This window comes from Aythya fuligula, chromosome 9 (genome assembly GCF_009819795.1).
Source record: "Aythya fuligula isolate bAytFul2 chromosome 9, bAytFul2.pri, whole genome shotgun sequence".
In the NCBI taxonomy this organism is placed as follows: domain Eukaryota; kingdom Metazoa; phylum Chordata; class Aves; order Anseriformes; family Anatidae; genus Aythya; species Aythya fuligula.
The window spans coordinates 14,618,473-14,644,495 of record NC_045567.1 but is presented as its reverse complement, the minus strand read 5'-3'; the positions used below and the strand labels follow the sequence as shown (position 1 = coordinate 14,644,495).

Here is a 26,023-nt window from a genome sequence, read left to right as displayed (position 1 = left end):
GGTGCTGTGCTGGCAGCCCACAGGCACCAGTTCCTCACTGTCCCTACAGCACAGGCAGGCTGCCTGGAGGTGGGTGAAGCACTGCCACAACACGAGGCTCTTTACTTCATGCTTTCAGCTTTTCCAACCACAAAAGGCCATGCTTGAAATGTGTTCCTTCATGCTGGTCCTGGGAGTCTTCCATAACCTTGAGATTTGGCTGTCTCCTTGCCGTCCCCTCCCGGTGCCCAGCCCTGCCAGGTGCCGGTGCTGCTGAGGGCTGCTCAGCGCCTGGGTCAGCCACAGCATCCTGGAGACGACCATGGCCTGAACACCAAAACCTCCCCCAGCCAGGACAGCGCATGCATTTGCAAAAGCATCTCCAGCACATCGATACTCTGCTGGTCTGTCCTGCAGCTCCTGGGTGCAGAATGGTTCGCTGTCGACCCCAAACTACAAGGAGAGCAAGCAAGAGGGAGAGCCCTGCGGTGCCCTGCTCACACCGCAGCTGATGTGGGCTGAAGCAATGCCTCCGAGCCCTCATTATGAAGCCAAGGGGGGTTTATTCTTGGTACCTGAGCCTGACTCGGAAGGGAAGATGGCAGCTCATGCCTTCCTCTGTGTTTTGAAGCGTGAGACCATACTTGTATCAGGGCTGCCACAGCATCTTGGAGCTTCCCTTCCTGTAACAGGCTTGGCTGGCGTAAGGCTTTGTGTTAGAGGGGTGTAGCCTAGGCTATGGGTGTAAAATGAGATGTGTGGAGCCTCTGCACACTGGCAGAAAGGGCAGCAGCTCCTCGCCCCCACGCTGCCCTGTACCCACCCACACCTTTGTCCTGGTGTTGCAGCCCCTGCCACCCCCCACGCTGTGCATGGCTGCTCACTCCATCCCTCCTTCCCCTTTGCTCTAACTCGCCCCTAATAAATGTGATCATTTCATCCTGCAAAACCTGAAAAACCCATTTCTGAAACTCCCCTGGCAACTAAGACAGTAAAACAAGCCTATAAATATAAATAATTATGATAAAAAGGCATAAAAGGGCAGACGTGGGTCAAACGTACTCGCATAGTGACACGAGTAACAAATAACTGCACAGTGCTTGAATGTCGATGGAAAAGGCTGAATGCAGAGCTGCTAGGTTGTTGCCTATAACTGTCAGACTCCTAATTCGGGCAGGCCATATTTTATTGATAGCAGAGCGAGCATAGCCATAATCCATCCCCACCGTTCCTGCTGTGTGAAAAATCCCATCCATCCCCAGGGAAACGGGAATGGCAACGGCAGTGGTGTGAACGTGAGGTGAAAGGATAAGACAGAAAGCACCGCCCTGGTGTGTGTTTCTTGCACATCATATGCTAAGTTCAATTTTCCAAAAGCTTTGTTTTATTTTTAAAGGTAACATCTTTATTATTATTATTATATTTATTAGTTGTTATTATTAATATTATGCAGAGATGAGATTTTTTTTCCCCCTTTGATCACAGAGCAAACAGTTTGCTTTTGAAAATGTTAATGGAGTCCTGATTTAAAACATTTTTTCTTCACTTTTTTTCGTGTGTGTGTGTGTTTTTCGTTTTGTTTTGTTTAAAACGTTGCAACAGGCAAGATCTGGGGTTCGGTTTCCTCGTCCTACACAAAGAAAGCTTCTTGAGTTCGGACTCCTAGCCACTACCGGTAGGTCCTGCCTTGCTCAGCTGTCGTCGTCTCAGTGTGGTTTCGCCAGGTGGGGTGGGAAGGTGGGTGGGAGGGGAGGAGCTGGAGGTAGGGAGGGTGTTTGTCAGCTATGTCGAGTCTTGGTTAACAACTTTGCCTCCATTCATGGTTGGTGTCCCTGAACTTTTTCTAGAGCGTCCTTGTTTTTCTCCAATTTCATGCAGCGATGGCTCTCTGTACATGCACACTGCAAACAGAAAAGACACCCGTTAACAGCCTGAAGTCACAAATGTCACTGACCAGAATGAATTAGTTCTTTGTATGTGGAACTGAAATTTTCAACCCAATACAAACACACACAGACTTAGGAAAACCCCAGTGACCCAGCAGTAGATCCTGTTCTCAAGCAAGACCTGTTACCTGCCTTTGCTGCCATGCCAGATCCTCCCTCCTTATCTGGATCCTTCCAATGGCACAGACAGAAACAAGGGATTTCTGCTTTCTCACAGTTAAATCTTTCTAGGTTTCATGTGCTTTACTGATTTTTAGTATTAGATTCACATACATAAAATAAACATTCCAGTTCCCAGCACCAGCTAGCATCTCAGGATGCTAATACCATTTAATGACAGGTCCAAGAATTACCTGGTGCCCAGTCCTTAATCTCCAACACAACGTAACTGGTGTCTTGAATCAAAATCCCACCTTCATCTGGGCCATCTGGGTTTCCTGGGTGTTAAGCTCTGGATGTGGAAGTGGTGACTGAAGCCCATTTTGGTGCCTTCAGCCAAGCCCTGAGGTTTGCTCTCAGCACTTGTTATTTTTTTCTCTCTAAATCAACAGTCAGCCAAGGCAAACGCTGTGAGCAGACATGTGGGGGTGAGTTCAGTGACGGAAAGCCAGGAACCTTCCCAGCTCTGCACAGCCACCTGGCAGCGCCTGAGAATGCAGTGGCTGGAGGGCACCTTCTCTCCAGACGTGTGCCTCCAAACACGAACCTGCTGGAGCCTAGGCAGCGTCTGCCCAAGCCGTGGCACATCCCCGTGCCCTGTGCGGCATCAAGCATTTGTCTAGCTCACCGCTGGGACTATGTCCTAGTGGCTGTCCTCGTGCCACGCGAGCTGTGCCAGACCAGGGGCAGGTGCTCACACCGAGAGGAGCAGCTCTGATGAGCTCATTGCAAATACCGAGGCGTTTCAAGGGCAGGCACTTTGGAGTGGAGAACTTGAGATGGGTCCAGACTTTAAATCTCACGTCTGGATCTTTGCAAAAATTGGGAATGAAAGAACTGATTGCCTCCTCCTTCATTTTGTAACGCTGTCACAGCACAAACAACTGCCCGGAGCTCGAACACGGGGATAGAGCCCATCAGGTTTGGTTCCGGGTAATCAACAAGAACAAAATTTCAAAAATTATCTGAAGAAATGAAACAAATATGCCACGTATAGAAAAGCGATGTAAGCATTTATATTTATAACCTCCCCCGATTTGCAAATAAATCCTGGCAATTAGAGGCAGGCTGCAAATGACATTATTGCTCTGCGTTTTACTCCTAGCTAGATAAACAGTTATAGCAGTATGCAACAATACAGGACAGAGATAAAGTGCATTCAACTGTGTATTAATAGGCGGGATATTGCACTGAATATATGAGCAGTGAAAAAATACAGCTTTTCCCATAGAGCATCTTTAACACAAAGCTTTCAAAGCAGTTTAAGCGCTAGCTGGGCCTCCCAACAAGTCTGGGAGGCAGGGGCTGCGCTGCAAACTGTTATTGCAGCATCATTATTTGACAAAAACGAGAAAAAGGAGAACACGAACAACTCAGCCCATGTGTCGGGGCCAGAATGAGCAATGCCAGCACTGCCGTCAGCTGCCCGGTGGGACCGCACGGTCTGAGTGCTGCAGGGACAGCGCGGAGCCTGTCAGCAGCCTGCCAGCAGGACAGAAGTGAGCTCATGTCCCCTTTCGGCTGCTGAGCTGTCCCACACACCTTGGCACGTGTCCTTCGCCAACCCCGTGGCAGTGACTTTCCTGTTGTGCAAAGCGCTGACCTTATGGCTGCCCGAACTGCTGCTCCAGTGGCCTAGCACTGGACAGTAAGAGCTTAAAGAACTACGGGGAAAAAGTTAACAACTGAGAAAAACCTGTGCTCGTGTTCCCTTGTGGTTTCTTAGCCCAAGTGGTATGGTTTTTTGATGACACTGAGGCTGCACATCCCCTCTGAGCCTGACCTTGTGCTGTGACGTGATGCTTGCCCAAGGGGGCTGGGTTTTTGTGCTGGTGTTGCTCCAGAGCTGTCCCACACACAAAGTTGTGCCTCGAGTCCAGTGTCGGCTTCACCCTGACCTCTCTGGTCCCAGGCTGGAGCTTGAGGCACCTGGGTGAGCTTTCTCCCAAGCAGTTTCTCGAATGGAACTTGTCTTCGCAGTCCCAGTTCCCCCACATGCCCAAAGAATCACACAGAAATTCAAGCCACAGTTTGGGATTTTGCATCTACACTGGCCCACAACTCAGGCTGCAGAAGTAAACAACACGTGCAACAGAAAAATAAAGAAACCCTGTACCTAGCAAGCAAATAAGGCAGGAATTCGATATTTATCTTCCCATCTAGCAGGTGATACAAGTGCTGACAAGGGTCCTGGCTGGAGGCTGCTCACACTGTGCTTTCCAGCCAGCGCTGTCAAAGCCTCAGCACAAGACAGGCTGTGCCAACAGGCCACGCCAGGAAATCCACAGCAGCACGGGACCGGCGTGTTGTCAGCATTTAGCTACCCCTATGGTATGAGGGTACGCAGCATTTGTACAGCCTCACGTACCAAATATTGCCTGGACAGTCTCAAAAGGCTTCTGCACACATGCTGAGCTGCAGCTTCTACTCCACGGTGACTGCAAACCTGTGTGCACGGCAGCAGCCCGGTGTGCGTACGGCCCCAGGAGGGGATGCACGCGGACGGGTGCCCGTGGGGCTTTGAGGCTGGGGTGACACATTGTGCAACACGAGCTCTTGGCCTGCAGTTTGTTACTCCCTGTGCTGGGAAAGCTGGAGCGTGACTCACACGCGGAGCTGTTCGGCACCGACCGGGGAGAGGGTATGTTTGCAAATGGCCTGCCGTGCATGCCCAGATTTTCCCAGCTTCAAACTAAATCCTTGTGGTTCAGGACCACCAGCCCTCACTGACGGGTGAGTTTGGGGTCCCTGTGTGTGTGTAGGGACACGCTGCCCCCGTCCCCTGCATCGAGGTGAAGCAGCAGCAGCGTGGCAGGTGGCATGCCGGGACACCGGGGAGGGCTGTGGCTCTGCAGAGCGCCAGGCAGCTCTGGCAGGATGAGCAATTAGGCTAGAACAAGGCTCCCCTCCCTGCTTTGCCTTGCTTCTCCCACCCACCCACACCCACACACCAAGCCAAATACAGCCCTTAATGTCTGGAAACCAAGCTAATGCTTTGGAGCTTCAATCAGATAATCAGCTCCTATGTCCCAGATTCTAATCAACACATCCATATTCATGCTGTAACTGGAAAGCGCCGTGAGCCTGATCCGCGGTGCAGCCACGGGTGTAAATGGCAGGGGGAGAGCGGGGCCATGCCCCCGGCTGCTGCTTGCAGCTCTCGGTTCCCTGCCTCCCCGGGGCCCAGCAGTGCCTGCCTTTGGCATGCCCAGGAAATAATTCTGCTAGCAGTTCGGCAGGAAGGGGGCTGCGGGTACAAGCAAGGGAGAAGGGGAAGGCGAGGAGCATCCTTCCCAAAGGTCAAGGCATGGAGGGGCTGCCTGTCATCCTGGAACACACAAATCCCTCATCCACATGCTGGCACAGGATCCTAGCCTCATTTCTGCTTCCCAAGCCTGGCACTGGCACAGCACCCACACGGTGAAACTGAATTCACCCCGTGTGGTCTCCCTGGGCATCAGGGGCTGGCTGCGTTAGGGAGGTACCCAAGCCCTAGGGAGCTGGGAGGAGCTGATTTTTCCACATTGCCATTCAGCAGGCGGGTGGGCAGCCCTGTGGGATCACGGCCTGGCTCCGTGGCATCCTCAGCAGCCCGGCCTCTTCCCCTCGGTGGCTGCCACTGCCCCGGGTGTCACTCTGCAGCAGCAGGAGGCCACGGCGGCCGCATTAGCTACTGCTCCGGTGGAGGGAATTAATTGTCTGAGCAACAGCTAGGGGCAGGAGGGAGCGGGTGATTATGCACCCTCGTTTTCTGCCTCTAATTACCGTGTTCCAAACGCAGGCCCAGCTGATGCGTTTCAGAGGCGTTTGAGCTCACGGCTCCCCAGCGGCTAAACGTGCAGGGTGCTGCCAGATGGAGTCGGTTTGTTCAGGTAAGGAGCACGGCACAGGATGACAAAAAGCCAAGCAAAAGCGTGGGTAAAATACATTGCCTTTGCCCTCTAATAAGATGATTAGAAGTTTGATAGATGAACAAATGAGCTAGTGTGGGACAGAAAACATACCACAGCCTGTCTGCCTGAGAGGCAGACCCAGAAGAGGAGCTGTGTTTAGCACAGTGAGTGTTGTGGTGTCTTTCCTTTTTTTTTTTTTAATTAAAAAAAAAAAAAAGAGCACTTCTAGGATTTTGTGTAGATTAAGGTGTGATCTCTTTAAAGTGTTTTTGTTAGGCCTACAGCATCTTCCTACTCAGCAGTGTCTTGCATTTCTTTGCAACACCTGAAGACTCCACTTTACCAGAACTGGGATGTTGTCTCCGCAGAAAACACACCAGGAAGGATCTGGCAGCTGTTCTTTGTGTGTGGATATCCATCAGTGGCAGTAGATGGCTCAGATTAGTCACTACCAGGTCACCTTCCTGATACCTGTCCAAGTCACAAGGGCTGAGGCACCGTGAATTTGGATTTCGGGGCAGCTCTGCTGACTCAGAGGGAGTACGAGTCATCTTCTGCTTTCTGTGGCCAGATTTGCCACCCCAGGTATATCCTGCTTTGGGCCAGGTGAGAGATGAACTGACACGTAGCTCTTTTGAGAGAACAGGCTGGAAGTGATGTCTTCAAGGAAATTAAATAAAAACAGCAGAGCACATCCACAATAAGCATCTGATCAAATTCTCACTCGAATGACTGGAAAAGCCTCCCATTATTTGAGGTGGGCTTAGATACGGAAATGAACAAGAGGCACCATGGATAGAAGTGTTTGTCCAGCACTAATCACTACAGACACTTAAAGAGATTGAAATTGCTTTAAAAGATTACTTGGTGTCCAAGTGACAATTATACTCAAGCTAATTTCTTGTGCAGTCTGGTTCAATCTATATGTCTGCACTTTAAAGGCTCATTTAGCTCGAATGATCAGTGATCAGAAATAAAAATATCAAAAGAAATGTGTTGCGTATGTATGTTTTTAACCAAAAGTGGCCCCACACAGTACATTAACTGCTGCCTGCCAGGCTGTTTGCCTTGGCTTTGCCTGTGCACAGATGGGAGAGGAACTTAACGCTTCCCCTGTTGTTACTTAGGAAGGTTTTTTTGTGCTTTTATATTGATTAAGCTTGGTGCGACTCTCAAAAACAAACAAGCAAATCCTACCTACACTAAACCAAAAGCAACCCCTCCTACCGACCAAGCACAAAAACCTTTCTAGTCGCTTTTGCTCAGAGCAGCTCCAGCATCCTGACAATCTACTGGAGACAAAGCGACCTGTGGGATTAGCACAGCATAAAGCTGTGGCTGGGATAGGTAACACACACAGGTACTGCTGCATGTATACATATGCACATACATAAATGTGGTCCTTAGAAGTTACCTGGGAGGATATTCCATAGTTATATTTATTAGTTTATTGACCATTTGCAATTCTGAGGGAAGGACTCTGAATTCAGAAAGCAGTACGGAGCAACAGGCTTCAAGTGAGCTCCGTGAGCACTCCGGCCTTTCTTGTTTCCTTTTCCTGCAAAGGTTCCCTTCCCTGAGCTGCTGTGTATTTTTTCTGCACGTGGCAAACGACTGGGAAGTTTCAGCTCGGAGATGATTGCCACTGGAGTGGTGGGTGAAGCGATTCCTGGCAGTGCACGCACCTCTCTTTCCCGAGGGACACGATCCCCAGGCACACGTTACCCTGCCAGCCACCACGGTGCAGTATTAATGCAAACCCAAACCCGGGTGCGTGCTGCGGGTCCAGGCTGGGAAGTGCTGGCCTGAATAAGCAGCAGAGCTCACACGCTGGGACACGCCACGGCGCTCAGCAAAAGGGATGTGCACATACAGCAGGGGAGTGCTTCAAATGCTTCCTTCAAGTCACGTCAAAGAGAAAGATGCTGCTAAAGCAGGGAAGGAATTGCCCCCGTTCTGTAACATCTCTGCTTGCAAGCTCTGCTCGCGGAGACTTTGATGGATGCGGCACCGCCGTGTCACGTGGAGCTGAGCTTTACTCCAGCCCTCCCCACAACCCTCTGCTACCTACAATGAATCTTGGGCTTGGGAACAGAGTCCTCCTGCTGGAGTCACAGCCCCAGACAGCTGAATGCTTTGGGAAGCTGACACGTGCCTCGGCTTGGGCGGCTGCCAGCTCTTTGATGCAGCAGCGCTCGCAGAGGCTGCCTGCAAAGCGTGTGGAGGAGGGAAGGGGTGGAGGAGCCCTTAATTTGGCTGCCAACTTCCAAAGTGCTCGCTCGCTCGGGAGGTTATGTGACAGCTGTGATTGAAGCGAGCGTGGGAGGAGGCAACTGCAGGAAAGGGAAGCTCTCGGGCTGGGCTGGGTTTTTCAAAATGAAAGCCGGAGAGGCATTTGCTGCAATGAGAACTCCGCTGCGGGTCAAGCACCTCTATTATGGCAAGTCTTCCTGCATGGAGAGCCCCAGGAATGGCCTAATTTAATGCATGCAGAAGACAACTATTGAGCCATTCAACAGACTGATGCACGCTGCATCAAAAAAGAAATCTGGATTCAAAGGAACCCACTGATCGGTGCCAACACGCAGCCAGGCAGCAAAGAAATACCAGAAGGAGCTGGAAACCCAGCTGGGAAAGCTAGCACTTGCAGAAGCCTCTCCTCCCGCCCAAGGCAGGAGAGGAGGAGACGGAAGAGAAGCTGGTGACCAACCTCATGTCTGAAACAGGTCCTGTTCCTCAGCAAAACTCCAAGTGGGCTTAGGGAGTGAGTCTCCCTGGTGCCTCAGATAAACAAGAAAAGGCTCCTGGCTGCAGAAAAAATAATGAGCACCAGCTCAGGAAAAGCATGCTTGTGCCACTCTCTGTTCTTCCACTGCCTCCATGTTCTGCACAAAGGCTGCAGATACCCTGTGAATGCTGAGCTCCATTTCTCTTGAATTTCTGAGCAACAGGAAAAGGATGTTTGCTTGTTTCAAAAATCAAGTTAATACCTGTTAAGGACTAGGCTTACCGCACTACTTCTCCCCATTTTCCAGTTCCCAGCCCATTAAAAAAGGTAATGGCAGGAGCCTGTGGCACACTTCAGTAGTGTACAGTCAGCAGTAGCAGGAGGGCTAAAAATCAGCTCCACTATTTCCACTGAAGCCTCATGATGTGAGGAAGATGTGGTGTGAGAGCATCTCATCCAACTTTGGACATCTATGATAAAGTTTTCTCTACCCCCTGTGACGTACTAGGCTGTCTTTACATACAGGAAAAAACATGAGCACCTGTAGGTTGAAACCATCTTAGACTAGATGCATTAGGGTCACTGGATTCCTTTGTTGGAGAAGTTGGATTCCTTTTAAACTTCTGAGTGAGCAAGGGCAGCTTTCCCTTCCCAGTAACTTCTCATATAGCTGGGTTTTTAAACTCATCCTTTAGCAAGCCAAAGCTGAGAAGCTTTTATGGGATGATGTGTGGAGTTCATTCATACAGGAAAGAAAGCAGATGAAGCACTAAGAGTGCAGCCCAGCACCCCTCTGAAACTTTACAACCATCACCCTTGCTTTCTGGTCTTGCTCCCCAACACCCCCATCCACACAGCCCCAAATCTGCATCTGCAAACTCAACCACCCTCCACACCACAACGATGGAGGGAGAGGTTCCATACCTTCAATGGGTTTGGGTACAAAATGTGATGAGGGTTTGGTTTTTTTCACCCGGTTTCCCTTCATAATTTGACCTTCTTTATTGAGTCCCAGGAACCACGCTCGTCCGGATTCTTGCTGCCGGTACAGCGTGGAAGAATAAATAACGTAGTAGTTTTCAAAGACAGATTCTTTAAATTTGCACTCTGGTGTGAAAACATCCTGCAGCGAGAGAGAGAGAGAGGGAGAGAGAGAAGAAAAAGCAATGGCAAGAATTAATCACTGATCTCCTAAATTAGGCATCGCTGAGTGATACATGGCGGTCACGCATTGCAGTTAACTTGACAATAGAAAACAACAGGCATCAGCAACACCAGCTCCCAGCAATGATCCTCACCCAGAACACTCCCCACTGAAAGGGAAGGCTTTATTTCCCTGACAAGGCAGAGCTGTGGTATACCAAAACAAAACAAAAGTGAATGGGCTTGAAAAATGTGCAGGAAGTCAGGAATTTGTGTCCCGGTGAGCATGCAAACCCTGTCAGAGCAATGCCCTCGTTTGTGTGAGGTATTGTGAAGTGTGTATGTTCTCCCAGGTCTCATCAACAGGGATTTCGGCTGAAATAGTAAGCAAAAAACATGAGAGATGAGAAGCAAAGACACAGCCCTGCTGCTCACTGCTACTCCTAGTGCCACCCCCAGCTTCGCTCTTACCTTCCCTGTGATAGATAAGAAATGTGCAATGGTCATTGTCTGAAACACTGAGGCTTCTTCATATACTTATGGGCAAAAAGCAGCTTACCAGGGGCATTTAAGTGGATTTGGAGAACAAAACCAAGTAACCAACTTGGTTATTTTCAAAAGGGGCAGGAGGAGATTCTGGCACAACGCCCGCACATCTTTCAATAAAGATAAAGAATAATGATAACAATCAAAGACCAACAGAGAAGTCATTTCAAACATACTCAATATCGAAGGATTTCTTCACATACAGAGAACTGGTCTCTGACCTGCCCAGGAGCAGACCACAGGGGCTGTCCCAGCTGCCTCCTGAGCCTGCTGCCTGGGGGTGGCTGTGCCCAGCTTGGGAGGAAAACTTGCTGTCTCTCACAAACTTCTCCAAATTTTAAAAACGGGGAAATAATATTAAGACTCTTTGAAAAGAGCTGGCTGGCCAGGGGGCTCCGGCAATGGGCTCCCAGCCCTTCACAGTCAGACACAGTTATTGGTCTGAGACGTTTCTTTCCCAGACTTCAATGAAAATTCTTCCTGTCCAAACGAATGCTTCCACTGGGTTCCTTAAAACGATTATATTATTGAGAAAAAATAAAAAAGAGAAAGAAAAAAACCTCAAACTACAATGAATAAGCATTTCTCAAGAAAAAACCTGTTTTATCAATCAAAATCTCATTCTGCAGGAGCCAGACAAGGCGTCTCAGAGCCCCGTGCGTGCAGGCGGGCGCTGTTATAGGCACGCGATGCGTTCCCAACCCCTCACCACTCAGGTTCCTGCACCCTTCCTAATGGAAAACCCATGACCAATGTCTGAGCGAAGCACCTGGAGTAATGCCACATATTTACTGCAGACCTCATTTGAAGAGTGAACATTTTGAACACTCAGCAACCCTCAGGCGTGTATTCCCCCGTGCCCCGGGGGTTATATAAAGTGCTGCTGGTCCGACAATAAATCCCGTGTGCAGCAGACCTGCGCAGCCAGGCGGGCTTGAAACCACAGCAGATAAAGCGCAGCAGAAAGCGCAGAGCTGGGCTGCACACATGAAGCTTGCATCCATCAGCACCACGCGGATAAAACCTCTTTCAGCCCAATGGGTCATTTTGCCATATCCCTGGGAGCCTTCCTCGCTGGAGGAATAAATATTTTAGGCTGAGGGAGTGAAGCAAGTTGAGAGAGAACCGGATGACTTAGAGCACTAGGAAGTGGTGTTTGAAGTAGCTTCCCCAAAGATCAGTGTTTGAGCACTCCTTAAACCCACTCCTTATCTCCAGGCTTCGCCTGGCCTCGGAAGAGGTGGTTCAGGCAGTTTGCAGCCCAAGTCCTCCCTGCTCTGCCCAGCACCACCAGGCAGCAAAGCCCATGGTGGGAGCATCTCCACAAGCAGAGTGGACACCTCAGTCCCTTTTCCCAAGCCGTGGGTACTCCACCAACACAAACGTCTCAATAAAATTCCCCTTAGGAGGACTGGAAAGTTTTCTCCAGGGAGGGGTGGCTACCAAAACTTGCCCAAAACAAGCAGCATAATGATGTTATTTTAAAGCTGGTATATTTAAAGGCATCAATTTATTGAAGATACAAAAAATAAGGCAAAAATAGTACCTGTCCACCTGTTTCTGTGAGTTCCCTGGTCAGTTCCTCGTCCCCCCCAATTCACCTGACAGACAGCTCCAGACACTAACCACGGCACCACCACCAAAAGCTTTCCAGCTCTCTAAATTAGGCAGCTTTAGAAAACCCATAGATTTGACAGCTAAGTTCTAGTAAAATAATGCCATTTTATGCGCTATTATTATCTTTCTTATTACACGTACCACACCAGTAGCAACAACTAGTTCCCACTGTCCCCCAGCACAATTCCTCCTACTGCCAAATCAGCAGTCCCTGGGCTCTGTGCAGGCTCCAGCTCCAGAAATCTTTGGCACAGCAACTGCCGTGTGAGGACCTGACACAAAACCCAAGGGGATGGCAATGGAAAAGCAGGTCACAGACAAGAGAGGAGACAGACAAGCAGGACACAGAGCACTCTTCCAAGCACTGGGGATATTTGGTGTGTCCTCTAAACCTATTTACCATGAAAACCCTTATGGTTTTCTTCAATATCTTCTTGGTGGCCCATGTCAAGCCTTCCAAGCTTACCAGGCCCAGCTGTCACGTCACTTGGTTCCCGCCCGTGTCTCTTGCTCTGTGGCATCTCATAACAGAAGGCTATTGGGATATGAATGGTGGAACCTCTCTACAAGCTTTGCTGTCAAAATTCGTTGTGGCAAAGATGCCAGGCCAGGTGGGACACGCTGTCAGTTGTCTTGTGCTGAGAACTGGGAAGGAAGAGCAGAGCGCAGGTGGGCAGATCAGGCTGCACGCTAACCAAGCTCCGAGCAGCAACTGCTGCACAGGCTGAAATCAGAGACACCTGAAGGTGTTTGTGGAAAACCACTGAGTTATTAGCCAAATCTCTGCTGGTTGTTTTGCTTTTTAAACTGATCTCAGTGTTGATGAAATGTGCTAGATGGGAAGACCCGCAATGCAATATTTTCTCAGCATCACACAGACACAGGGTGGGTAAAAACAGCAGAAGGACCCTCAGGCTGTGTCCCCCACATGCCTCTGACAAGCCATAAGGACATCCTCCTCCACAATTAATGCTGTGATGAGCCCTGGGGTCAGCAGCACCCACTTCGCTCTCTCGCTTGGCGCAGGGACCTTTCAAAACAGGCTGATTGCAAACCCCACTCAATTATTTTCCCAACTCCCTACTTGATAGAAATAACATGACCAGGTACAGATGGCTTCATCTTTTAATCATCAGCCTTTTGCAGTCTTTAAACACAGAAATAAATCGTGCCTCTGTTTCCTGTACCAGCTCCACAGCGCTCTTCAACCCTTGGCAGCACCATCCTGAACCCGGCTCACTCAGGAGAGCTGTCAGTTCTCCTCATCAAAGAGTGGGGTTGTGACTTGGAGAAAAAATAAATCCATTTGTCTGTTTTATCTTCATGCCAAATATGTATTTTTTGACTAAATTATCTTTGGATAGAAAGAAAATAAATACATTTATTTGTTCACTATATGGATTTAGAGCTTGAGGCGTTTTGTTACGTTTTGTTAAATGTCTCTAGATGTTACTGAAAATGATTTGAAAAAGCAGATCTTTTTTTTTTTTAATTGTTAAACTAAAAACTTGTGTGAAATACTTGTAAAAGAGATGTTAGCCATTTACATGCCAAATGATTAGCATCTGCCTCCAACTTGTTTTCAGTATCTCAACACAACCCCTTGAACAAAAGGCCGTTCCGGTACGGCACAGTAATGAGATTTGCTTTCAGAAACAAACACGGGGCTGCTCTGTGCCAACTCCAGTTTTATTGGAAATCGGAAATGGCACAGTTTGGAAAAAAAACAAAGTCAAATGGCAGCTATCACACAGAAAATCAGAGACTACATTCAATGGCATTTTGAATCGAAGAAGGGAGCCAAATGGATGTAACTGGCATTTTGTTGTGTTTTTTTCCAGTGCATCAGACCTGCTCAGGGAGGGTGTAAGGTACCATGGTTTGCCCCAAAAGCTATTTCTATTTTAGAAAAGCAAGACGTTTAATTTTCCTTGATCCCTGTAGTGTCTCCTGCCATTTGTATATGGAAATGTGGTTGGGATTTCCAGGCCTGAGCCATCTTCTGTATCACGTGAGCCAGTCTGGTCCTTCAGGGAGGTGTCAGGAGCAGCTCGCTGCCTCTGTCCCCAATCCTGACATGGGCTGGGGGGATCTGTGAAGGACAGACTTTTTCTAATCTAACTTAGCTTTCACCTGCTGTGGTCTGGTAAGTCTATCCCAGCTTAGCTTTGAGCAAAACAAGCTCGGTTGGACTCTCCTTTGCACGTCTGTGAAGACGGAGAAGCTCCACAAGACACTGGTGGAGAAACATTGCTGTCAGACCCTTGGACACGATGCTTCAGGAGGCACAGGGCATTCCAGGGATGCTCAGCCACCCTTGGACATCTTTGCTCCTTCGAAACACGCCAGTCCAATGGAGTCACAGCCCTGGAGCTGCTCCAAGCAAGCAAAGTGCTGACCCCTGCCCATACCAGGCTGGGGGCATCACCTCTGCCGGCACCCTGAGCATCCTCAGCTGGGAGTGCATACAGGGCCCCCCGGTATGCACTTGCCCCTTGCTTTGTTTGGGCCAAGCTCTGAGCAGCAAAGCCCTGCTGTCCCCAGAGCATGGCAGGAATGGTGACAGGCAGCACGAAGGCTGTCACTGGCTGTCGTACCCAAACCCAGCTGCGCTCTCAGCATCCCCCAGGACTGAGCCACTTGTTTGTATGGCCTGTCATTTCCCTACAAACATCCTCAAAATTGCCAAATAAATAAATAAAGATCTTTTTATATATATATTTTTTTTCCTGAAGATGTCCTTTTATTATAACCCAAAGGAGAACAGCAAATATACACATCCACACGCAAACCTAATGACTTAATAAATTTAGTCACTGAAACGAGCGGCAATAAAAGAAAAAGCCTATTCTGCAAGTAGTTTGTGCCACAGTTTAGGGAAGGGATGTTAATTATGAGCGTTGAAATATCTAACTAACATACTCCCAGAGTAACAGTTTTTCTTTGTTTACAGCACTTACGGGTTTCTCTTTTATGTTCTGCACAATTACTGAGCCGGATCTTCCGATGGGATAAAAGCAGCGAACGGCACCAGAGCCCCTGGCACGGCAGCAGCTCCCTCCCAGAGTATGAGGCTCGGGGTATTTACCGGTGCTAGTGTTAACAGGTAAGACTTCAGCAAGTCAATTAAAACATATTAAGGAGCTCCTAGTAAATAGGGAATCATAAATATGATAACAGATGTCAGCAACCAGAACAGGGTTTAATCTGCATCCCTTCGATGCCAACAGCACTGAGAAGTTCACTGTCTGTACCGATGCCCATAGATCTGTGTGGATAAAGACACTGGTTTCTCAGAGACCCATGGGCTGCCAGAGGAAAATGTAAGTGCCCACAAACCTCATCCCAAAGCGCCTGTTGCTGGCCTTGTTCCTAGGACTTTCTCCATGTAGGTCCCGTGCACAGGTTAAGCCCCCTGCAGCCCACAGCAGCACCCCCGAGGCACTGATGCCCTGCGTAGAGCCCGCTGGCTGAGCTCAGCGTCCTCCTGCTCAGTGTAGCTTCCTCCAGGGCTGCATCTGTCTGGAAATGCTTGGAAATAATTGTAGCTGAGCTCTCCTGGCACGTGATCAGGAACCGCAAAACTGCATCCAAACTGTACATCTCATCACATCTTTGTCCAGATGGCAGGTGATATTCTACTGTTCACACTCCACTTTTCCTCCCCCTTCTAGCTCCATGAGAGATTGGTGACAAGTCTTCCTGGTGGCCTTTTACAAGTAGGAGAGAGCAGATATGTTTTAAAATAACAAGCTGCTACATGGGAGCGCACAGCCCTGCTGCAGAGCACAGACTCACTTGATGAGACAATATGGTTATCTCCAAGTATTTTGACTCTGCCTGAGCCATCTGTGGGTTGGAGGGAACACATTTTCAAATAAATCACCATCCGTGGCAGGTCCAGTCCCCAGTGAGCCGGGAAGCAGCATTAACTAGCAATCCAACTTACCGCCCCTGGAAAATGTAACGATGAGGCTATTTACTCTCACTTTTGCAGGAACTGTCTGTGCCCAGGGTACATACTTTGTGTGTTGGCTTCATTATAAAACAGCAAAGCCTGTGGTGGAGCGCAGGTCTGCTAAGTCTCAGGAACTGCCCCAGCATTCCTTGGCAAAGGAATGGAGACAAAGGTGTGATTGCAGCTCATGGGGATGTGTCCGTGGTAACCCTGCAGCAGAGCAGCAAGGAGCATCTGCCTGGGCACGTGGCTGGGGATTAACCAAAACCCACTGAGGTTCTGCAAGAGATGCCGAGCTCCATTCTGCCCCAGCTAGCTGGTTGACTAAACTGAAATGAGTTCGTATGGATCCACATGTGCCATGGTCTAGCATCACGCTGCGAAGCATGTGAACCCTCTGAGTTTTTGAGATCCAAACTCGGACCCATCCATCCCACTGTACCTCAGGATTGTGTTCTTCTTTCAGCTCTTGGCCTGCTCATCACACAGACACATTTCTTCTAAACACTTTATAAAGTTAAAAATGCCTGGATTCATTGCTCTGGCCTTTGGCAGCTGCTCATGCAAACCTGATAGGAACACAGCTTTCAGTTTAATGAGTGCTGACAAGAACATAGCTCAGGACTGCTCTTCAAGTTGGGCTGCTCGCTTCCGTGCCTCCCTGGAGAGCCTGGGTAGGCTGGGGGAGAACACAGGTTCCGGGAGGCAGACCTGGTCTGTGTGCAGTTTAATCCAGGAAAGGCTGCACGCTGAGCAACTCGCAGATGGGACACACATAGAAAAGTCACGTATTTTGTCTGTTGTTCCACTTCTTGTTATTGATGGACCCCAAAATCAAATTTGTGGTTGGATGGAATAAATTTTCATCCTTTCTTTTTAAAACATTAGGTACATTTGGATTTTATTTTTTTTTTTTTTTTTTTTTTTTCTTTTCTTTAATTTTGGATCTAATTTCAAGGTGGAATTGTGAAGTCTTTCAAAATGTGGAGCTGGTAAGAACTGGAGCAGTGATCACAGCATACATGGCTCATTCACATGGCACCTGGCCCATCCAGCCCAGCACCACTCTTCTAGAAAAGCAACTGCTTCCTACCAGAGGGGTTTTCTGACAGCACTGTCTCTGGTATCGCACTCCTGGCAGCTTGGAGATCTGGTGAAACCCCAGGATCATTTATAATCTAGGAATCCCACATTATCTATTGTCTTCTCTACATTCTGTTTTCCTAACAAAGTGTCTGGAATTGGTAATGCTGCTATTGGCTCTGCTTCCTCCAAAGCGGTACCCAGAAATACATCTTTGCATTCAGAGATAATGATCATGAGACAAGATGGGACAAGATGAAGATATGTTAGTTGCACACAAGAAAAACAGATTTCCTAAATTAGCATCACACTGCCTCATCTGCTAAAGCCTGAAATAACCATGAAGAAAAACAATAATGTAAGAACCCCAGAAGCACGGCCAGATGGGCTGCTTTGGACCTGTCATCTCTCCATAGGGCCACAGAGAGTTTCTTGGCATTCATTTCAGCCTGAGTGCAGGGCACAATGAATTGACTTGTGGCCTTTGGTCACTTTTGCAATATTGCTATGTTTATTTCCGTTGACAGTAATAACAACAATATATAAACTAAAATAATGATTACGTATTTTTAAACATGACACCATTTTGTTCTGATATACAAAAGGAACCTCTGATTGGAAAACTAGCAGTAAGTATTAGATTTATCATATTGTTATTGATATTTAAATTATCCTCAGAGGCTCAAACCACAGCAGGAGCACTTCGGGCATTTAATAAAAACACCCTTGCCATAACAAGAGGAAGGGAAGCCCATTTATTTCCTACATTTTTTGTGCAGAGATCCCAAGCACTGAAAGACCAGGCAGTTTGCTGAGTGCTCTGTAAAACCAGAGGTGGCAGAGCTAGCGAAGAAACTTATTTCCCCTGGGTTCCAGTTCATTTTCTTAGGCAAAGGTCCTCTCTTTCTTGTATAAATGAAGTAATACAGCTATAACAACATCGGGGAGAACAGGACCACGAGCAAGCCCCCGGCCTTGTAAGACAGTCTCCTGTGGACGGTGCTTCAGCATGCCGACAGAGCCCAGCGTGCCCTTGCCCCCGTGGCACACCGAGCACAGGTCCAAAGAAAAAACCAAAGGCCCAATTTTCTGTGCAGTTCGCTTTTTGGAGTAACACATCACGTGGGCAGCAGATAAGAGACTTGCCGAGGAGCTCGCCAGGCCTATGACAAGTGTAAGCTGGTGACACACCGAGATAGTCTCCTGGCTTTGACTCCTACACTCCAACCGCAAGGCCGGGTGGAAACACAGCACACCGACACGCTCCCTGTCTGCTCCAGTGCTGGGAAGATCTCTCCTGCATTAAACCAATTTCAGAGCTGTCACAACCAGGGCTGGAAATTCAATTTCTTTGCCGCTAAAACTTCCATCCTGAAAATGAGAGGTGCTAGATTATGAATATTTTGACAGCTTCCTGACAGGGTGGCTACACCCGGCCAATTAACCATGGGCCCTGCAGTCTGAAGCATCAGCTGAGGTTGGGGTGAGCTGGTGTTGGACAGGCTGGATCTCCCAGCCAAGAAGAAATGTTATGAAGTGTGAATATTCATGTGGCTTTTGCCTCCCCCTCGTTACAGCTGCTGCAGCGCCTACGCAGAGAAAAGGAAAGGTTCGTGGCGTGTTCTTGGGAGGAGGCCAGCTCTGCTGCCCACCAGGAGGGCCGAAGGGAACCCACCAAGATCTCCGCCTCAAAGCCTACACCTCCGCATGGTTTCTGATAACCAAGCCAGAAAAAAGGAAAAAAAAAAGTAAATAGTGCTTCCCTAAAACCTGTCAGGATTACCCTAAGGTCTCTGCCCTGTCTCTGCTGAGGCTGCTCTGGCTGCAGCCAAGCAAACCACGTGCCCAATGCTTCAAATCCCTCTGCTCATCATCCAGAGCACCAGTGAAGCTGGATACATGCTACAAAGGCAGATTGTGAAGAGGGGCTGCAGGTTCATTTCTGCTGGTCCTGAGCATCATTTACAGCCAGTGGAGGAAGTTTGCTGGTGAGCATCTATCCTGTAACTGAGGCACTGGACTTCAATTTCTGACAGCAGACTCCTCTGCTGCTCCTGAGTCCTCCAGACTCTGTGTCCTTGAGCCAGACGCTTTGGGCTACCGCCTCATCTAAAATTCTTTAGGTTGCTCATTGTGTATGAAAAGCCTGTCTCTGGCTGCATACAATAGAAGCATATTCAGCCCGAGGAATGAATGAGACTCCAGCTCCTCAGAACATTTTTGGAAGAGAGAGAATGAGACGAGAAAGAAAGTGTTTGGCATGAAACGCAGACAGCCCTTTGTTCATCTATTTCCTGGGAAGTCAGAAAATCAGCCAACTCTGCTGTGATAGAAATCCCATCCACAGATTGACCACAGTATCTCTGCTTAGCCTGAAAGAGCTGACAAATCCCACAGCCCAGAACAACTTTACAGAGAAGACCAGGCCTATTTATACCTTGAATGGATTTCCATGATACGTATGTGCTGACAGCCTGAGTTATTATTATTATTTTTTCTGTTACTTTCATTTTAATGTGAATAACTTGTGGACAATGCACAAACATTTTGAATGGACCCAAACTATGGCACAGCTTAGATCTGCCTGTTCAGTGCAGGCAGCCAAGTGACCCATTGTAGCCGACTCTTTGCTTCCCAGGAATCAGACAGATGGAAGTGTATCGTTAGGGATTTTGTAGCAGTGGCTATAGTGAAATTTTTCACTCTGTTGCACACTTTGCTAGAGAACTCAGATTAGCTTTGGCATCTGATCCTGTTCAGAAGCCAACTAATGACTGCAACTTCCAATCTAAAATAATATAGTCACTCTAGAGAGAGTAATATAATACAGCAACTCTATTTGGCACAATGCACGGTAAAGCAGGAGATCATTTTACTGTGTTACTAATATATAGAAGACTCTGCAACTGTCTTTAAATTATATGACCCAAAACACATCAACAAAGCAAACCAGTATTAAAAATTGGTTATCTCCTATTTGTAGATCCTTACTGCAGCACACTCTCAGTGAGATCTAGGGTTTGCCATCAGCTCTGTGAACATTTCATTTAGGTTTACGGGCTCCGTGTTTACAATGCAGGACTGAATGGGTAGTGTGAAAGTGCTGGTGGCGAGGACCCAACATATCGCCCTGTGCATGTTTCAGGATGGGTTCAGTTGCTCATCTGCCACCTAGTCCCATGGCATAAACATCGGGCACATTAGAGGCTGTCCTGGGGGGTTACGCTTCAGTTTGCCTGCATCCGAAAGGAGCCAAGTTTGCACAGCCTCAGATCACTCTGTGACACAAACCACAGAGCAGCACGTGAGTGCAATTCGGAGATTTGCTCCAGAAGTGCACTCCTGATCTAACTAAAACACTGATCCCAGAGAAGGCTGGGATGGTTGCCTTACTGCAACAGGGTATAATATAGTGGGCATGTGATGGATGTGAAATGTCAGCACACCTCTTGCACACCGTATGTCCTTTAGAGGAGCTGGGGGCCCTGTGTGCCCATTGGGAAAACAGGGAAGTAAGGAGTGTGCGGCAAGCTAGGTGGTGGTTGCACACAAGGTCCCCTTCTCCTGCAGTGTGGGGTTTGCACTTCAAGTTGTTCCTTTGTCATCTGAAATGCCTCACTGGGGGTAAGAACAAGAAGCCTTCCAAAAAAGCACTTGCCACCAACATCCACTACAAGAAATAGCCCCATTAGCAGTAATAACAGAAAGGTCGTTTGTTGAGCCTGCCTATTTCAATCCCAGTACACTGCTTGCAGGAAGCTAGAAGCTGACTACATGTCACAGCTGGGTCCTTCAGAGGTCTGAAAATACTCTTTTTGTCACAATAAGTTTAAAAAAAAATCTAGTTGATCTGTTCTAACAAACAGGTTAGGAAGAGGAAGAAATGCTCAGGGCTGTCCTGACCATATCACTGGAGAGAAATGTATCCTTACCTGCTTTGGTTGTTTTTTTGGGTGCTAGCCCAGAACAGGAGAAAAAAAAAGCCACGAAGGAGAAATCTTTTGCTCATTGACATAACAGTCCTGTCTCAATATCCACAATATTTCATAGTTTCCGTATGTTTTCATTGACACTAAATCCTGAATCATTAATGCAGCAACAAGAGCAGAATCAGATCCTCTACGAATCACTACAGCTGGACTACACATTCTGTTCAAGGAATAAACACTGACTCACAAATGTTTCAATTAAAATGGATATGATCACTTTCATAACAAGGGAAATGAAGGAGAAGATTAGAAGTCCTGTGGGAACATAACTGCTGGTGCTTGGAGCAAAAGACACCAAGATAACCTCAAGTCCCGAAGTGTCTGACTTAACTCATCCGAAGGCTGGGACTTCAGGCAAGCAAAATGATTTAGGAAAACCTTATTGTGTGATGGCTTATTTGTACTAATGGACCTGGACAGTCACTTGTGTCCCTATAGACTGGTGCTGGGCTCAGCAACAGGCACACGGTGTGCCACCCTGTTCAAAACTGTCACCCAGGGCAATGAACAGCGTAGCCACAAACCACTGTCAGCATATTTCACAACATGCAAGCAATGGGAAGGTGAAAACCTGTGAAGCAGAAATTCAATCAAGCAAGTGGGAGAATGCTTACAGAATCGTTGGACTTTATTTACTGGTTTTGCACTATTGCATCTCTACTGACCTAACTGAAGCGTATTAACGTGCTGCTAATATGCTCAGAAATACATACAGAAAGCCCGTGCACTTGGAGGAATGCAAAGAAAGCAACAGCACCATTGGGATCGTTTTACTTATAAGAGGGCAGTAAAAAAAAATAAGAGGCATGTGAGGCACAAAAGCAAAATAATGAGAGCTGTGAAATTTTACTTTTTAAGCCATAAAATATAACCTTTCAACTGACAAGGATGCTTTAAGAAGTCTGCTTGCTAAATTTAACTTTGATATTGAGAAGTCTTGTGTTTTGTTCTTTTTTTTTTTTTTTCTTTTTCGTTAGCATAAACTTGATAAAAAAAACGAGGCGCGATAATCCTGGTGCTACACATTTTCAAAAGCCATTTTTTAGCTTTAGACTCTTCAGAGAGCGCAGATAACATTTGCATGGATACAAAGCCATTGCAGAAAGACTGTTCCTTAAGGGCAGAGCTGGCTGCAGGGTTTAATGTGATAGGAACTGAGATTCATAATCAGCAGCATTCGCATTAATAGCCATTAAATTATTTATTCATATCAGGCTCTGGAAGCCTGTAGGATGTCTAGGTTGTTCTGAAGGGCTCAACTCTCATAAACTCTGCTGCGTGCCTTCCTGTCAGTTACTGATCTGAGGGACATACCTTCATTTTCACAAGGCTTGGGATCTGCTGATGCCTCCAGCGCAGCCGGAATGAGCAGGCAGAGTGCAAGGGCTCCCTGAATTATTTGATCCAGTCCTTGCCAGGGCCCACCGATTCTCACCAAAGCTCCACAATATCTATAACCCTCTGATTTCTTTTCCCGACAATTCATACTGCAAGGCTTTTTCAGAAGCCCGCTGCTGCAGGTTGTTTCTGGGTGTACTCTCCTTCCTCTACTGAAAAAAAATTACCAAACAGCCCTCAAATCTTGCCTGTGAGGCCAGAGGAACAAGCAGCAGGGTCACAGAAACTAACCTAAGCTGCAAAAGATGCCAATGAGGTGGTACTTTGCCCTAAAGCATTCTCCCCATTTTTTCCCCCCACACTTGTGTCCCGAGCACCACTGCTGACCTTGATCCATTTACCTCTCTAACAAAATTATGCTGTAGTAGCATGTAATTATGCAATCAAGTAACGAGCTATGGCTTTGCTCTTGGTCTTGCACACAAAGTCACCTTTGAAGAGGGCGATAAAAAGGGCAATTATTGCGAAAGGCCAAAGCAGCCCTGGGTACCCATTACCAGGCACGATGCAGGGGATGTGTGCTCACGACTGGCATGCTGAGCTGCTCCTGTGGACACCCACCTAACCCAGCACAGGAGCTGGTGGAGCTCCCTGGGAGAGGTGAGAGGGGTCTGAGCCTGGAGAGGCTTTGGGGAAGTGTGATGGGACCGAGGGTTCCTGGCCGGGCTGGGTTTGGAAAAGCAGCTCCAGCACTGCACCTTGCTGCCTGGCTCCAGGCCAGACCTGTCAGGTCTCAGCCCGTGGACAGTTTGTAGATTTTGGGGTGGGTGAAAGGAAATGGCAAAAGAGAAACTGATATTTTAGGGAGAAAAGAAATTGCCAGCTTTGCCCACTGTGTTATTTGGCTGGGTCATGCTATCCTCACACAGGCAGTTCCACAGAAGCAGGATCAATCCCTTCAAACCACAGTAAAGTACAGGGGGATTTGTTTCTCTGCGTAACCAAACGATGCCATTAGCAGAGCACTTGCGTATGCCCAGCTACCTCGCTCACACAGCAGTCCCGTGAGGGCTGCAGGAAGCCCACCTCAGTGGGCAGGGAAAGGGCAGGGGGAATGAGGCTGGTTGCGTAAGATCCTTGGAAAGGCTGTGTCCGAGTCAGAACATGGATTTTCTTAATCTCAGCCCAATGCTTTCAGCATATAAAAGGTTACAGAATAGACTAGGAAGGCACTGGAATACCGGCACCGAGTCACAGCATTGCTGTGGCCCATCCCTTCTCTCTGACTGCAGCAGAAAGAACATCCCTGTCTGGGAAACATGAAGCTGTCAAGCAGTGATACCAAGCACAGACACGTCAAAAAGCCCCAGAAAGTCCATGGAAATGAATTCCCTATCGTCAGCAGCAGCTTCTCCCTGGGCAAAGATAAATAGCTTGTTATGTATGCAGTCTATGTGCTGGCATGTACTCTACAGCTGACAACGTTCAGCCTCCAGTGTAACTTGTCAGAGCCTGATATGCCTTCCCTTAATCAATGTGGCAAGCTCCTGAACACCACGAGCTTCAAGCAGGGGGCTATTGTCCCTGCAGGCAAGGGAACGAGGCACGCTGTCAGTCTTGCTGCCGCACTTCAACGCAGGCAGCTCCCAGTCATCCAACGCCAAAACGGAGCTGGATGCAGCTCGCAGCTTCACCAGCACAACCCCCCCGAGCTGTGGCTCCTCAAAAGGCCCCGAGACGGGGTGCTGCCACGTCCCGCGGCTCAGCATGAAGAGGAGAAAGAGATGACAGGCAATATGGGATGGCCGCAGTGCTTCAAGCGTCCCTCCTCGTCCCAGTTCTCATTGTGCTGTTTCACGCTGTTCGTTTTGAGCTGAATAGGATGAAGGTCTTTTTAGCTACCATCCCAGCCTGAATCACTCATAAAGCAAATTCCCCCCGTGTTAGCTGCTCCACATGCCTATGAGATGCTGGGACAAAGGATGAGGCTGGGCAGGCAGTGACTAGAATACAGCAGGGTTAGGAAAATTTGTGGTCAGATATTCAGGAGTGCTTACAAGGGGAAGTGCTGAAACGAGACAGTTTATGAAATTTGACCACCACAGAGCAGCCGGGGACACCTGAGGTGTGGCAGGCAATCCCTCAGCTCCAGAAGCCATTTGAAAGCTGAAAGTGTGCACTCAGGACAAGGCACCGGGGAGATGTGTCTGCATTCACAGCTCATGCATAACAACTGCACTGCCTGCACTTTCGGAAGAAATGTGCTGGGGACAGCAGGGAAGCACAGCGATCTCATCTTCATCATATCTGACAAGAGCCTTTTTGGGAACAACCCTGCAGGGTGTTGCTTCTCAGGACTGTCTGGACTGGGAAAGGGATGTGCTCCCTCCTGTGCTTTTCAGGACACCACTTTGCTCTGAAATCTGCCCCTAAACCACTTGTCTCTTTTGAGTGCCACATCACAGCAACTTTTTTCCCTTTCCTTCCACTCCTAACTTACATTATCTTTTGTCCACTTCTGATTCTTTCTTCTCTATTCCCTGGCACTTTATTTTAGCACAGTGAGCTTCTGTTTCTTCCGGAGCCACAGTTTTACACAAACGGGACTGCCCCGAACTGCAGCTGCTCTTCTGGGTCCTTCAGGCTGAGGTCACACTGTGCCATACTCCAAAAACATCCATACACAATAACAGAATCACAGAATATATCACTGTTCCTTACAGTCCTACTGGATCCAGTGCAAATGCTTATGCTCATAAGTTATTTACAGGCTGACTTTCTAAAACACTCTGTCTCAACTTCATCTCTGTCTCAACATCTCTGTCTCAACTTCAACAGACCGTAAGAGAACTCTGGCCACTTCCACCATGAGCGACAACGCACAGAAATGTGAGGCAGGAAAAGTTTTTTTTGAGCGTAGTAAGAAAGGAAAGTGCTGTTCTCCCATGGGAAACTTCTTGGGCATGATGTGGCAAGAAAGTAACAGGACCAAGGTCACTGCCAGCATCTCCTCTCAACACAGAGCCTCAGCAGCAGATATAAGGAAGAAAAGGAAGAAAAGAATTGATCGATGGTCAGGAGCCACCACCCTCAGAAGTTCAGACCCTGGGTGTATTTGTTGGGACTGAATGGGCCTTGCATGTAATGGGCACATAGCAAGGAGGCTGCCAGTGCTCCTGCGGGGAAAGGGAAGAGCAGGAGAACAGAAAAAACCCTTGTGCTGGTGCCTGGCTTCTCCCCTCTGCAGCAGCCCAGGCACCAACCACACTGATGGCAGTGGTAGAGCTGGGCTTGCACCACGGGCAGCCCCATTCTCACATGGAAAAGGCAATCATAGAGTAAAACACAAATCCATCTCAAAACCCACCCCTTCTCCTTTCCAAGAAGATAACGCCACTGATTTGACAGTGTGGAGGTATATCCACTTTCCCCCAACACTTGCACACAAACCATTTTTTTTCTCTTAGTAGGAAATTTCTTTTGTATAATCAACTCCCCATCTATTGAGTTCATCATGTTTTTAACCTAAAAATACAGAATGATAATGGAAAACATGCCTGGACCACTGCAGGCAGGCTGAGGCATCTCACCTCTTCTGTTTATCCCTGTATTCAAGAGCGCATCACCAGAGGGAATTTCAGTAA

General features: G+C 48.1%; 1 protein-coding gene across 4 annotated transcripts in view; it reads right to left on the bottom strand.

Annotated features, from left to right (window-relative positions):
* Positions 1 to 1,533: 1,533 nt before the first annotated feature.
* FGF12 (fibroblast growth factor 12) overlaps positions 1,534 to 26,023 on the bottom strand; it is a 210,576-nt gene continuing 186,086 nt past the window's right edge. For all 4 annotated transcript variants that reach the window (XM_032193223.1, XM_032193222.1, XM_032193221.1 and 1 more), the window contains 2 exons: positions 9,630 to 9,828; positions 1,534 to 1,880 (listed from right to left, as the gene is read on the bottom strand). In XM_032193223.1, coding sequence (XP_032049114.1) covers positions 1,762 to 1,880; positions 9,630 to 9,828 — 318 coding nt within the window. In that variant the 3' untranslated portion in view covers positions 1,534 to 1,761. The remainder of the gene's footprint in view (positions 1,881 to 9,629; positions 9,829 to 26,023) is intronic.